Source organism: Sturnus vulgaris, chromosome 1, assembly GCF_052056855.1.
Source record: "Sturnus vulgaris isolate bStuVul1 chromosome 1, bStuVul1.hap1, whole genome shotgun sequence".
Lineage (NCBI taxonomy): Eukaryota > Metazoa > Chordata > Aves > Passeriformes > Sturnidae > Sturnus > Sturnus vulgaris.
Genome location: NC_142243.1, coordinates 148527634 through 148543471, shown reverse-complemented (window position 1 = coordinate 148543471; position 15838 = coordinate 148527634). Strand labels below are relative to the sequence as shown.

Here is a 15838-nt window from a genome sequence, read left to right as displayed (position 1 = left end):
ACAAGCTACTGCAAACCAGGACTACAGGTTCACCACCCTCTGTCTGTAAGAGCACCTAACAAAGCAAAAGCTGCCAGTGGCACAGTGAACCAGGAATGTTTTGCTCTGCAAGCTCACTGCAGCTATCTGGTTTTAGGTAGCAACACAGCAGGAGAAGATGTGGAAGCAAACATTCCAAGAGGCAAAAACTGATTGGAAGACAACATTAATGCGTGCTTAGCAGGAGATATTCTTCACTTTCGGGAAATGTAATTGCTACTAGTGCTAGTAGCAAAAAGAAGGGGCAAAGGAAGCAACTTTATTTTGTTGCATGGTGAGCAAAGAACACCTGATGCAGCTGTGGGCCTTAGGGCAGACAAGAAGACTCTTATGCATCAAATGCTGAACTGAAATCCAGAGATTTCAGTTTTGAACAGTTCACTTCATACAGTCTCCTGCAATAGTGTTTTGTACTATTTCCCCAATACAGCCATAAGAACCTGGTAAATGTTTTCCTAACAGCTACAATGGTTTATTTTGTAGCCACTCCAATGAGTACACCAGCATGATTCCCAACTTTCCTTCAAATCTGAAAGCTTGTGCTAGAGACAAAAATGACACAATGCAAGCGTATATACGACCATTTAACGCATAAGAAAATAAACATGTGGTAAGAACAAGTTTGATAATCAGAAGTCACATTTTCAAAATGTACTGTTATAAAAGACTTACTAATGGTATGAACTTCAGAAGTGTTAATGTCAGAACAGATACACAAAGTATCTACAAGGCATGACAAATTTCTTCCTGTAGTTAAAGGATTAATACACTTTCACTGAAAGGTAACACATCCTCTGCTAGCCAAGCATATCTTGTGGAGATAGACACTGTTTTTAAAATGGTTAACACAGTCAATGGCTGCAAAATCATGGCTTGATTATTCAGCTCAGTCTGTAGGAACCCCTCTCATTACTATGATTCTCATAATCCTCCTGAGGTAATAAGAATCCATCCACAAGCTCAGGCAAATACAATTTCTAAAGGTAAAGGTCTTTCAGCTGGCTCTGGTATCTTCTGTTACAGACTGCTATTGGAAACAAATTAGCAAGGCTCCGTCAACATACATCTCTAGTCTCTACATCTTATACTACCACTGCTCACGGCAGCAAATAAATTGGAACTTTATTGAAAACGTATGTAGTAGGGGAGAGGAGAAATGGGGCCAATAAATTTGACATCCATTAATAAAACTTAGAACCAAAGAAGAAGCCTTCCAGGAATGACAATCCTGGAGGCAGAAGATGGGTTTTTCCTAAAGTCTGCTTCCTTTGTACGAGAAGAACAGATCCTTTTCGTCCTTTCTTGGATGAAAAGCTGGACACAAGCTGCCAACACTTTCCTGGGCTGCACCAAAAGCACTGTGGGCAGCAGGATAAAGGAGGTGATTCTGCCCCTCTGCTCTGCTCAGACCCCACCTGCAGTGCTGTGTCCAGCTCGTGGGTCCCAGCACAGGAAGGACATGGACGTGCCGGAGCGAGTCCAGAGGAGGGGCCCAGAGATGGTCAGAGGGCTGGAGCACCTCTCCTGTGAGCAGAGGTTGAGAGAACTGGGATTGTACAGCCTGGAGAAGAGAGGGCTCCAGGGAGACCTTATAGTCCAGTGCCTCAAGGGGGTCTACAAGAGAACTGGAGAAGGGCATTTTACAGGAGCATGTCGTGATAGGACAAAAGGGAATAGATCCAAACTTAAAGACAGTAGGTTTCAATTAGATAGGAGGAGGAAATTCTTTCCTATGAGGGTGGTGAGGCACAGGCTGCCCAGGGAAGCTGTGGATGATCCATCCCTGGCAGTGTTCAAGGCCAGGTTGGATGGGGCTTTGAGCAACCAGGTCTAGTGGAAGGTGTCCCTGCCCATGGCAGCGAGGTTGAAAGAAGGTGAACTTTAAGGTCTTTTCCAACTCAAACCATTCCATGATTTTATTTTTACTGATTTTTATATTTTCCTGATTGAGAAACTGAAACAGAACCACTCTCATAAGAAACTGACTAAAGATCCTCCACTGCAGACCAATGAAAGGCTGAACAAACCAAAACAAGGATGACAAAAACTCTCACTATGCAGTTTTAGCAGATTAGGTTATTTTTGTTTTACAGAAACAAATAAGAATTTTTATCTACTTCCAAGAAAACCCCAATAAAAAAAGCCTCTCTCATTTGTAGCACAGGAAAGTTTACCATCCTTCATATGAAACATTATTGACTAGAATAACGAGTGGAATGAATTTCTATCTTACAGTGTGTCCAAGGGCTCCTCTGTTAAGGGAGGAACTTCACAATTTTTTTCAATCCAGCTTTTGAAAGGCATCTGATACTTTCCCAGCACGAGTACAAACATAAGACTTTGTCCTAAATACTGACAGGATCTCAAAGCTAGCAACAGAATTTTCTTATTTGGAGGAATATAAATTGAAATAATTTTTTCACAGGTAAGTAAATTTCTATCAAATTCTGGAATAGATGCATTTTTCAGCTTTTAAAGATAAGACCATTTATTAAATTTTCTGTTGTATAGAATGTGTCTCTAGTAACATCCCTGTTTTCCATTAATACCTTTGAGCAATAAAGGTAAGGTATGAATAATTAGACTTAGACACCGAGAAAAAAAATTAGATCTTTACGGGTTCAATTTGTAGGGATGTATGTTTCTAAATGAGAAACTCTTTTTGGCAACAATTTCACTTTATGAAAAAATATTTTCTGTTTCTCCACAGCTAACCATAGCTTTAATTTACAGTGGTAGTATGCAATTCATGACATTCTTAAGAAGTTGTATAAACCCAAATTCACCCAATAATGGAGAAAATTCTACAGCTAGAGGTAAAACACATTCAAGAAATTCATCAGTTGAGGATGGCTCCTCTAATCAAAAACTAAAAAGACCCAAGTACAGTCTGCAACCAATTTATCAATCAGGTAGATTTCACCATTTATAAATTCCTTTAAAATTCTAAACAAGTACAGACTGCAGTGACTCTCTGTCTCATGAATGTGCTTCTATGCAATCTACTTCAGCACTTTCTTTACAAGCATGAATATTTCACTACATGGAAAAGGAACAAAATCAACAACAAAAAAAGTCCTTTACCAGTGATCTTGTTTAGGCGAGCTCTCTTGGCCTGAAATGAGTTGCCTAGATTACTTTTCCTCTTGTGTGATAACGTGCTCTCTGCCTGCACAAAGGCCATCTTTGGAACATCCACTACAGGAAAACCTACTTCTAAACACAAGAAAAGCCTCATTAACTCACATTCATAAATGCATAACGTCCAAAGTAAGAAAATAATTCAGAACTGCTAACAGAATACTGCAGCAAAGAAACTTTAAATGTACAGTGAAAAAAAAAGTTAAATGACACATTCTGAAGATCTAGAATTACATACTGAAACAATAAATGGATATATCAAAATTTGTAACTTCTACTGAACGTGATGAGAAATAAGCATTAAAGACTTAAAATTAACAAATCTTATCACAACTCAGATACAGTTTCAAACACCCCTGAAAATGGATATATCATGCATATTGGAATTATTTATTTTCTTAAAACAAGATCAGAGATTATCTCACAGGTAAGAGAAGATGCAGGAATATCAATCAAACTGTACAATGAAATTATTAATAAAAAGCTGTGGTCTGCTCTTGATAAAGGTATTTAGAAGTTCAGCATAAGTAGTAAATGCTGACTGAAGAAGATTTATCTGATAAAAACTTTCTGAACCAATTACTACTATGTATCAGGAAGTTAAAGACATTTTCCTCTAGAAACAGTGATTATTATTTAACTGCAAAGCTAGCAACAGGACTTTAACACTACAGAAAAAACAATTCTGTATTGACAGAATGTGCTTTTACCAAATGTGTCACTAGATGTAGGCTCCTCTTCCTTTTTTTGGACTTCCTGCATGATTGTAGAGGTTGAGGTTTCTTCCTTTTTTGAAGGGACTTTTAGCCATTTTCTGTCCTCTTTATCTTTATTGCTGTTTGCACTGGTTCTAGGTTTACTTCCTGCTTTGTTCTTGGCTGCTGCTGCAGCAGCAGCTTTGACCAAAGCTATCCAATCCTCCAAAAAGGAAAAAATGGTGAGTAAGTATTATAAAGTGCCTAAGACTCAAACAGAAAATACTTGCAAACCCAGTGAACTTTATCTAGAAATGTTCAAATGAAATTCAATTTATTTTTATGGTTACTACTCAAAGAGTGGTAAAATTGACTTTCCCAAACTACTGTCCAAATAAACTTGAAGTATTATCAGTATGCCACGTGGATAAAAAGAGAAAAAATCTTTCAAAAACCACTGTACATAGAATTCTGGCTGTACACATTCCCTGTTAAACTACTTTTTGTGTCATTGCTTTAGAAACCCAGGAGCTCCCAATCCCAGAAGACTGACATTTTTCTTACCCTTCTGGCTCTGAAACACACAATTCCATAGTTGTTGACCTTTTATGCAAAGCTACAATTGCCTCAAAGCAGTGTCTAGCTGCATGGAATTCCTCCTGAACTAAATTGATAAACCAGGGATAATTCCTATCTTATTACATCTTTGTTTCTAGAGCAACTACAGACTTTTTTGCTTTTTGTATTACATATTATATGTTTCATTCACTAACTTCAATGACGTATTCTGTAATACGACTGAATTTCACAATCTATATTTAAGGTAATTAAGTGTCATTTTGCATAATTGCTTATTTGTACCATACAGAAACATTCAAGAGGTGAACAATACATCCCAATCTAATCTACTTTTAGGCACTTAGACCAAGTCAAGCCACCCTGCAAGCCAATGAACAGAACTTCCTAGGCTGAGCCAAGTCCTTTCCAGTAGTTTAGAGCGTGAGACTCCTGCCTTTTATCTCCTGAACGTCAGGGATCAATCTGACTGCAAAAATTGTAACTTGATCCTTTTGACTAAAGTATTTTTTGAACTTTCTAAAACATTCAGCTACAGAATTCTTCCATGGAGAAGTTATATGCAATATAGAAGGCAACAGAAATGATCAACCAGTCAGAATTAAGCATTTGAGTGCTCTGAATCACAAGTACTACCACACACAAAATATGTGAAAAAGACATTTTGTCTAGTGACCCATGAGTATTTTACTTTTTTTTCCCCAACTGCATACAGACTATTTTATTCTGGAATACCTCCTTGTTGTTATGCCATCACATAAGATACCTAAAGTTAATTTGATTTTACAAATTGTGTTCCAATGCAACCTTTTCCCCACTCATTACATTAAGTCTTTCAAGTTTCTGTTCTGCTGAGGGTTTCTTTGCCTTCTTTGACATATGAGGAATCTTAACACAAATACAACGTTAATTCTCCTTGCATTACGTTTTTCCTTTTCCATAGTTCAATACTTTTAAATCACTGCTTTACAAGGGTTATGCTTCTTTGCACCAACTTACTTAGAAACAACAACAGTTTTGATTCCTCTAAGATAAAATGTTCCATGTCCACACTGTCAGTGCAAGATGCAGACACTCACACTAGCCAGCAGCAAAATCTGGAAGCACTTTGGCAATGCTCACACAACAGGCAACTACTGAGGCCACTTGGTGACATGCCAGCACAAGCAAGGGTGTCTAACTGCCAGCTGCATAGTCAGTCAAAAGCACACATACCTCTCTTCTGGCCAGCCAAAACGAGCACACCTATTAGCTCCAGTCCATCCAGCAGGACAAAAAAAGGATTGAGCTATTTGTGATGGTGAGGAATTAGGACACCTGAGAGTAGAAGTCTTACACTGTACCCTGGCCAAGGAATGAAGAGGATCTGTAACATGGCTGGAGATTAGATCTTATGATAAAAATGGGAAGGGGAAGTAGTGCAGCCTGCATCAAAACAGCTTCTAAAGAGCATCCTAATTTTCAGTCAAGATAAGCACCCTGGAATCAAAAGCTTTCAGAAGATATCAAGCTTCAGAAAACAATGCTGAACCAAGTATCCTGGTCTAAGCACAGCTGGTGCAACATGGAAAAGGCTTTTGTGGTTTTCTTTGTATATTATTTCATTGCTTGGACATTTTTCTTACAACATAGAGCTTACAGTAGCAGGACACATAACAATGAAGTAAACAAAGGTTGAACATTCAGAAGTCAGAGAAGAGACACATTCACTACGGTGACAGTTATATTTTTTTCCTAGATTAACATGTAAATTAAAACTCAGTGAAGAGAACCTTGAGCAGTTGGGATGGACAAGATTATATCAAGAGATTCCTTCCAACTTAAAACAATTGTGTGATTCTGAATTGTTCAGAAACTCTGTGGGTCCATTTTTGTTTTGGCTCTGGAGTAAACATACAGGCATTAAAGTGATATAGTTAATGCCTGCTTTTTAACCTTGAATTCCTGCTGAGTGACTGTTCAACAGCACAACTCCTGACATGTGAGAATTACTTAGCATCTAAGATGCTACAGTGACTATATTTCTTTTGTAGATCACAGGAATTCCTCCTGCAAAAAGATACATCCGTGACTTTTTCAGAATCTTTACCAAAAATTAACAAAACGATTGAAGAATAATAACGGGATCCTAAAACAAATTCTGAAATCTGCCTCAGGCTAATAGTATGATATCTATTCTATCAACCATAATACCAGGACACTAAATATCATAAATATCACAGAAACTAGCTACAAATATTAACAGGAGGACAATTTCCCAGATCATACACAGCCAAGGGCCCAAATACCAATACATTAGAAATTAACAGAGTAAGATTAAATCTTTCTAAGAGAAGTTTTCCCTAGTTTTCTTTCATTTCCTGACATTGTCTCTATTGGAAGTAGTTGTATAAGTCTGAACTAGTTACTCTACATCATCCAGCCAGATTTCTCATTTCCCTCAGTATCTCACTGCAGTGAGCTTCTAATTTACATATGTAACTTTAAAAAAATGTAAAATAAGATACATCCAAAATGTCTATTTCCTTCTTTTTCTTTCTTACTAAAATTCATCTTTCAAGCAAGCTGAGAAAATTGACAGGAGAATAGTAATGGCCCACAGCAGTTAGAAAACAAAGCATTACTTTATGACTACTGAGGAAAACTGTCATTATGCTAATCAGATTCACTAAATCAAAACACAGGAAATTGTATGATAGAAAAATTCATCAGCAGAAATTACTCAACAGCCTTACACATCAATTGGCTAAAAACCTTGTATTTTAAAATTTTCCTTGGTAACCATAATCCTGCAACAGTGGGAAGCCAAAACCAGAATCATTTCCAAAATGCAACCCTTGCGTCAATAGCAGGATTCACACATGCATCGCTCTCCCTTCACCTGCCTACAACCACCACCTTTTTGCTTCTCCACAGTATTAAAGATTCAGCTGCTTTTTCCTCTTCTGTCACACAGTAACTTCCAACTCCCACACGTTCATACATACAATACACAAAACATGAATCTATTGACTGGCTGATTTCACATCAAGCCTGGATTCCTTACCCTCACCTTTCAAATCTACACAGTCTGCCCCACCTACATCTTGGCTCACATTGTCTCCTGTCACATCTTCTTTTTTCCTCTGGCCCATTCGCAAATCCATGCTTTTTCCTCAGCTTCCTCTTCCTGTGTGCCAAGTCCCCTCCCTCTCCTTCAAATCCCTCCTCAAAACTCACTTCTTTTGGTTCGATTTCCGTCACTAATCTCAGCTCCGGCGCTATCTGCTCCCTCTCGCGCGCCTGATTACATCGAAGATAAAACAAAAAACATGAAACAGAAAAAGTAAGTTATCCAAATACTTCATATGTGCTCTCACAAGGGCAGTCTCAAGATCCCTTCTTTCCCTCTCTGTACTATGTTAGTCACAGATCTGTGTAATTTTGATTGATTTGTGCTTATCTGAACCACAGCTGAGCCTTAAGACTCACTGCACTGAGACACATAAATATTTTTTACTCTTTAAAAATTTTGCCTTTCCACGCTCATAACTGAGACTTACTAAAATACACTTCTGCTGCAACTCAGAGTTTGAGTGCTATAGCATTTACAGTCTCTTCCTTCGAGTCACACTAAGCTCAAATCAAAGTATTAACTAAGCTCTGTCTCTAAGTAATTTAAATTCTGCATGCTTAGCACTCACCTTCCACAATGATCTTAAAATTTGTTACATTTATTGATGTACTAGACCTTGAAGTATTTAAGCTTACACTGATCTCTGTAAATGCATTTTTTAGTTTGGAAACACAAAATACAAGTTATAAGTTTAAATGAAGCATGAAGTGTTGCATCTGGCAACTCGACTTAATTTTTCAAATCAGTTTACAGTCTTGGCATTTTTGCAAGCTTTACATAAATTTTAGTAATTATTTTCTTATAAAATAAATAATGCAAAAGAACAAAAACATCCATGGGAGTTTGAGGCTTAAACAAAGCTCAGTCTCAGATATCTGATTTTCAACCAAATCTTAGTTCATGTTTTTATTCTGAAATAACACAAAAACACTTAGAAGAACACTTTTCTGCTGCATTATATGCAAAAGAAGTTGCAAGAAAAATTTTATCTTTGCCTTTGAAATCTACAGACTTTCATGCCTATTTCTACTCTTGCAGGATTAAATGCTACAACTAGTATCAATCAGCATTACAGAAAGCACAGTTGAAGGTGTTCTTGCACCCAGACAACTTAAAAATTCTAAATCCATCTCAGTGTAAATTTGTGCCCCTAATTCCTTCTCAAGATTTCAGTGAAGCAGCCTACATTCAACCTCCAAGATGCGTAAGTGGCACAATAACTCTCAACTACTGAGAAAAATTAGAAATAACAGATGAGCTGGACTGCCACCAAACAAGTCTGGACAACATAATGGTTGTGAAGTAATGGATCTACTATTTTTTTTTAAAGCTGAAATTGCCTATGGCCTAAGAGTAGTAACTCAAGATGAGACACAACATAGCTCCCTAGAAAAAGCACAGGACAGAATCAGGGAGTTCTTTCCACTGTCACGAAAGGCTTATTTCTTTTAGGTCACAATCACATTACCTGAGTTTTGCTTTTTATGAAGTAAAAAGAAACACTCAAACTTCTTAACTTACTGTCATACTGACAGCATCCTTGAAATACTACACGCTGGTTCAATGGAGTTACTGTAAGACTGCAGCAAGAAGCCAGGGTTAGTGTGACTATACATTTCAGTTTAATCTTCTTCAAGAAACATCTTTTAAATAATGCAGTGGTGCCTGCACTAAGTTCCAGTGTCCCTTGCATAGAGGATCAACCCTACCGTATCAGCTACCTTTACCCTGGTGGCCAGTATGTGGAGATGCTTTCGAGCCAATTCAATTATCCACATGCCCTGGCCACAATATGGATGGCTACAATGGTAATTATCAAATATTTGAAGTCTGTGAAGTTAGGAGTATTCTGAAGAAAACTAAGAGCGAATAAAGACCAGTTTTTATGGATTTTGTCTCAAATAGTTTCACTGGAGTAATATCTCATTAAATACGAAAACATGGTTACCATGCAAGATAAATGCAATGGCATTTGCACTGAAAGCATGTAACTTTTCAGTGATGTTTCCCTTTCACAAGTAAAGACAGGCCTAGTGACTAAATCATGTCCTCTACTTCATAGTCTCCCTCAACTTCTATTCAACATCTCTTCTTTAACAGCAACTGGATGTTTTAAAAGGCAAGAAATACTTATCTGTCTGATTGTCCAAAAAGTCTGATGTAGGGGGGAAAACCCCCAAAGTCATGTTTATAAGAGCATGTGGGCAAAAAGCTCTCATAGTAGCAAACAAAAGACATGGGCAGAGGGTGGGGAATACAAAAATTAAAAAAATAAAATAAAATAAAATCAGCAGCACGGACTGCTGACAAGCTAAAGCTTTTTTCCTGAAAGGACCCGAGAGAGAAGTCAATGGACGTCCCTGGTTTTGTAAACTCTGTAAGACAAAGCTTTGTGAACAGATTAGTTGGCAATGGAGTGTCCAGCAGCCAGACATTTCAGTGAGGCAAGGCCACTTGAGCAGCACACTCTGAGGTACCATCCATAAACTGGTGAAGCAAGGCAGTGCAGGGCCTAGAATAAAGACTAATCTAAATCTAGTTGTGCTACTGACACTTCTACTGTCTCAAGATATTAAAAAACAAAACAAAAAAAAAAACAACAAAACAAAACAATGAAAACCCAAACAACTACACAAAACCTAACAAAGCAACTGCTTTAAGTATTCTTACCTGCCCCTTTGCATCCTCTGGCATAGATTTGATATGCATCCTTTTAAGACATCGAATGACACCATCATAGAATTGAACTGTGAATGTTCCTAGAAATGATTGATGGAATCACTATGAGTAGCTAAGAAACAAACACATCTTGTTACTATGAAAGCTTTACGTCTTGCATGTTATTTTCTATGACAAGAGTAACCAGGTGTCGCTACTAGTCAGGATCAAGAACAAAAAAAAAAAAAAAAAGAAACAGGGCCCCAATCAAGCCCTGCTTTAATACTGTTACTCTTTGTCCAGATGGGCAATTTCAAGTATGTTTAAGCTATTGAGTCACTTCTGCTCGTAATTCATTGCAATAGTTATGTAATATTTAAGATGTCACACTAGGGAAACAGTTCAACTTACACCCAAACTCTCATTTGCTCTAAACTACAGTAAAAATGTCAACTTCTTATATTCATTAGGAATATCACCACTGTAAAGTGTTTAATCTCTTTTCCTTTATTTTGCTATTTCCATTATTTTTCTTCAATAAGGAGAACTAAAACAATTACGAAAATTTAAATGTAACATTAGTTTAAATCAAAATAGTCCTAAGACTATGCACAGGAGCTTCTGATCACTGAAACAATATAAACATTTTTAAAAAGCGTTTTGTCTTCTAGGAGAAATTTCAGTTTTCAAATTTGATTCAGATAAAAGACAACCATTTTACCAAATTTGACATATAAAAACATTTTTACTTAATATTGGGATGGAGAGGAAAACTTTATAGTCATATCACTTTTTTAAGCAGACTAAATCTACAGCACAGCATTTTCAAGCAGACCTTACCAATGGACCATTGCAATACATACCCTCTTTATTAATTGCTTCAATCTTTGCAGGGTAATATCGACAGTCTGTCCAACGAGCTAGGACTTCTTCTCCAGGTTTAAAATCCTATTTTAAACAAATTTAGAAATTAATATTTAAATAATTTAGATTTTTTTTCCCTAAAAATTAAGTATTATGTGGTAGAGAGATTTAATGGGGGAAAACAAGTAGAGCAGTTTACAAAAGTCTAAGACAAAATTAATGTCCCACTTACAATAAATTCTTCATCATCCTTCAGCCCCTCTTTCCTTAATGCTGGTCGCTCCAAAGGTCGCAACCTGTTGCTGTCCCAGTAAATCCACTCATCATAGCGATGGCTCCAGCGTTCAAAATGCACCAACATCTTCCCCTCTTCATAATCTATCTTCTCAATTCGAGATGGATACCTGGAGTGTTAAACACAAACTGCTAAGTCTCAAAGGCTTGTTTGTTGTTTTAGACACAATAGTGCCTACATGACCTTGCAGAAAGTTGTATTAACACTTTGTACTGAAAACTCTCCAAGTCTGAAAAAGTAACGGAATTGAAGGGATAACATTTTGCTCAAGAATCTATACACAACAGTGAACACTGGAATCAGGCAGAATTCAACTCCTCCTGCCCTTCACAGAAGTATTGAAACAGATTCAAAAGTGCACAGAATGTCCTAAAAAAAAGTAAGTTAATTACATAGTTAATATTTTTACCAGCATTTATATTAGGGCTGTTCTAAAGTACCACAGAAAAAGGACAACCACCATTAACTTTCACAACCTGTTTTTCAACCCAAGTACTACTGTGGACCAATAGTAAAAGTGCAGAGCTTGAGCGACCAATTTCCAATCCTACTGCAAATTCTTTAGCTAGAAAGGCAATAAACATATGTAGGGAACCTGCTGACATCACCAATTTTGAATATAATCTCTCTAAAATACTGATTGTTCTCTTAAAGGAACCTCTAACACTATGTTCTGACTAAAATATAAGTTGTCAGGAAGTATGGGTTTCCTTTTTTCTTAGTAACTGGACTTGAACATTAAAACAAAATATGTCAATCTCAAACTGCTCATTCTTTTCTCCTGTCCTACTTGTTCAATTGCAATGATGCATACAGCTTCCCAACATTTAAATATCTCAGGAGCTACTGATTAAGAACATCTCTCTGATTTTCTAGGTTACGACTGCAGCCACACTTCACCCTCACATCAGAATTCAGAGGCAGTCGGAGCTCACTGCATTTCCCTCATCCATATATTTCAGAAATGCTAAATATTTTTATACCCATTCCTTAAGACTCCAGCTTCTTCTCGCTGAACTTCCAAAAATACCCCATAAAGTCTTAGTCTAAAACTGAGGACTCTCATTTGCCACTCCATTAATAAAATCTTTTTCAAGACGCTTTCTCAAGTCTTTCAAAGCAACAAGATCAGCCTCTCTCCCCCCTCCAAAGTAGACTGACAACAACAAACTAACAAGAATGGTGAAGCTGATGATCTACTGCATTAAAACAGAATGCAAAACTCATGGGTCAAACCAGCAGCAACATTCTGGTTTAACTTTGAACAAGGCTTCAAGAAAATAAGTCAGCCATGACATGGCTTTCCTAAGCACTGCCTCTGATTATACTTTCTTTTTAAGTACATATGTTGCTACAGTTAGAAATTTTACTATAAAGTTTCTAATTTTTTTTATCCTTCAGAACGTTCCAGTTTCAGACTTAGAACCTGAAAATAAGCCTCAGAATAAGGAGGAAGAGGAGCAAAGCAAAGGAAGAAGTAAAGTTACTGTTACTACAGCAAGTGCCTGAGAAACAATGTAACCAAAAGAAGTTCCAAGTAAAAGCATGACACAAAGTACTGAAGAGAGGGAAAGAAGGAAAAACACCAAAAAAGCAACAGAAGAGAAAGTTCATTTTGCAGCCATTAGAAACGAGAGCTTGTGCTGCAGCAGCAAAATGAAAGCCAAGAACGGTGATGCCCTTTCCCAGTACAGTTAGAAATTTCAGGTTTATTGCACGCCAGCCACCAGTGATGCAAAACTATTGTTATTTTACAAAATTCAGGGCCAATCAGCTGAAAGAGAACTCTCCTTTTCCTACACATCTCCAATGCAAACACTCTGTTCCCATTATGGTGCATCCCTATAGCAGTTCCCTTGTTCTGGTCAGCAGCAGTTAAGATTCCATTCCAAACACTGTGTGAGAAGACAACAGAAGGGATAAAGTGGGAAAACACAGCACTGTCCTGGAGAGAGCAAACCATGTAAGAGGGGAAAGTAAATTGAGAGCACAGTTTAGACACAAATATTTTTAAATTAAGATAATTATAAAGAGGATTCAGTAAGCCAAGAATTAAGACATTAATAGATATACAAAAATCAGGAGAAATGGTTAGCATCAGTTAATAAAAGATGTGCAAAATATTAATTCTCATTAGAGATCACTTCAGATAAGACACGAAGCTGAAGGTATTTATAGGTTAATTTCTCTTTTTCAATACAATTTCCGCTATCAAAGTCTTTCTAAAAGTCCATGATATGTCCTCGGAGATGGAACCAACCAAGCCATAAGCAATCGATTATTAGGCAACCCAAACACAATTTTGTTTTTAGCAACCAACTATTATCCTCAATATCCACTAAATTTAGGCAAACACTGTGCCACAAGTATGTACAAACAGTAATATTTCACAATACTGATCCCACAGTGGAAAAGAGCAGAACATAAATATTGCAGAACCTACTCTTGCAAATTATCCCCTGCCCAGAAAGATCTTTCTGGTGATTTTATACTCCTACTGAAAAGAATCAATTTCACGAATTAAAAAAATTAATATGAAGATGATTATACCTCATACACTTCAGAAAATTTATGTGGAAGCTCCTTTCATCACAAAGTTACAAGCAGGCATTTGAAGAAAGGGGAATACAAATATAAATCTTTACAGTACCAAAGAATAATAATACCTAAGGCAAAACAACTTTCCAGTCAGGTTAATTCCCCCAGCAAGTAAGCCACACTAAGCCATCACAATGAAACTGATATACAACCAGATTTGACAACACCTCATCAGCACAAACCAGAAACCCACACTAAAAATTTGAGTGAGGGTAAAGTCTTCACTTTCCACAAAAAAAAAAACAACCAAACAAAAAAAAAAAAAAAAAAAAAAAAAAAAAAAAAAAAAACCAAAAAACAAACAAAAAAACCCCAAAAAAACAAAAATCAAAAACAAACAACAAAAAAAAACCAAAAAAAACCCCAAACAAACAAACAAACAAAAAAACCAACCCACTCAAAGAGACCAGTACATGGACATTCAAAATTCTAGTAGTTTTTTTAATGGGAAGGGAAAACATTCTGCAAATTTTCGGTGTGCTTTTTCAAAAAGGTGCTGAAAAGAATATGTAGTAATCACAAACTAAGTTTCATCTAAATTTCAGGGGTTTTGTTCTTGTATTTCAAAGAGAGAACAAGAGAACTGCTGTTACCTGAATTTATCTGCCCAGTTTACACATTGCATGCCCTCCATTCTCAGGTTCCAATCTTGGCGATTCCAACCCATTAGAATTATGCAATATTTTTGGAAAGCCTCAGAATTTGATATGGCTTAAAAACTTATACTATGAAGCCCTGGTCAGGCAACAACAGTGTTCTAACAGTTATACAATAAAAAACAATTTAAAATTTCCCACTTCACTTCTTGACAGTGTAAAAAAAAACAAAAACAAACCATTGAATATTTTTCCAATGCACTCAACACACATTAACAGCTAAACAGACAGCACCTTTTTTTTTTTTACACCATCCTTTTAACCCTTCAAAAGTGACCAAAAAGAGGTGAATTGCCCTGTGAAATGGGACAATAGGCATTTCAAACTTCAAAAAGGAATAAAAAAACATTAGTAAATTTGCCCAAGTTTGCACCTACAAAGCCGACAAACATACTCATGCTTCTTGCCTTTGTTAACACTGGTTTAAAGTGTTTCCTTCTACCTCATAGAGGATATAAAAACAAATACCTTCCGTACTGACTTCTCACGAATAGTGTTCCAGTGTCTGCAAACAGCTATTTCTAGGTCCTCACATTTATTATACATACACTGTATTAAATATAAAGCAGTCTTCACCTCCCTCTCAAACACCCATCAGGTAACTCAATCAACTGAAATCCAAAGCAAGGACTGTACCAAGTAAGATTTCTCAAAGTCTTTCAGGGAAGACTTCCTCCACAGTGGGAGGGTCAGGGGAGGGGTGGCAAATCTATCTAGATAATCAAATACACTAAGAGGAAGTATTGTTATTCTGACAACTAACCTATTTTAGAGGGCTGTTTCCATTCCAGAAACAAAGGCCATCTATCTGTACTTCATTGCCTAACTTAAGAGTTTAGATCAAGCAAATTAATAAAGACTGTGGTCTCAGAAAAACATCAAGGTTTTTTCAAATCAGTAGCTGCCACTTGCAGGACAACCAATAAAGAGCTAGAGCCAAAAAAAGCCCACAGAAAAGCATTAAAAAAGGAAGATATGCATCTTTAAATACATCAGCTTTGCAGGGACAGTGTCCTACTCATGAGAGCTGACAACTCAAGAACTACCTTACACAGAGACATGCATTTGCAGGTATGTGCAGCTCCACTGCTTTTTCATTTGCTGCATCAGCAAGAGGGAGAAGAGGGTGTATGAACATGTATCAGTTTTTGTATGAGATCACAGGGGAATTCAAACTGAAAGTAACCTCAGAAAGCCTCTA

The 15838-nt window shown here is 37.0% G+C and overlaps 1 protein-coding gene across 13 annotated transcripts in view; it reads right to left on the bottom strand.

Annotated features, from left to right (window-relative positions):
• The window catches only part of PHF20L1 (PHD finger protein 20 like 1), a 53251-nt gene that overhangs the window by 33225 nt on the left and 4188 nt on the right, over window positions 1-15838 (bottom strand). For 5 of the 13 annotated variants that reach the window (XM_088179519.1, XM_088179538.1, XM_088179548.1 and 2 more), the window contains exons 3-8: window positions 11321-11492; window positions 11088-11172; window positions 10237-10325; window positions 7671-7733; window positions 3891-4098; window positions 3124-3255 (exon numbers count right to left, since the gene is read on the bottom strand). In XM_088179519.1, coding sequence (XP_088035645.1) covers window positions 3124-3255; window positions 3891-4098; window positions 7671-7733; window positions 10237-10325; window positions 11088-11172; window positions 11321-11492 — 749 coding nt within the window. The remainder of the gene's footprint in view (window positions 1-3123; window positions 3256-3890; window positions 4099-7670; window positions 7734-10236; window positions 10326-11087; window positions 11173-11320; window positions 11493-15838) is intronic. The other 8 variants (XM_088179528.1, XM_088179541.1, XM_088179556.1 and 5 more) reach the window with 3 other exon arrangements.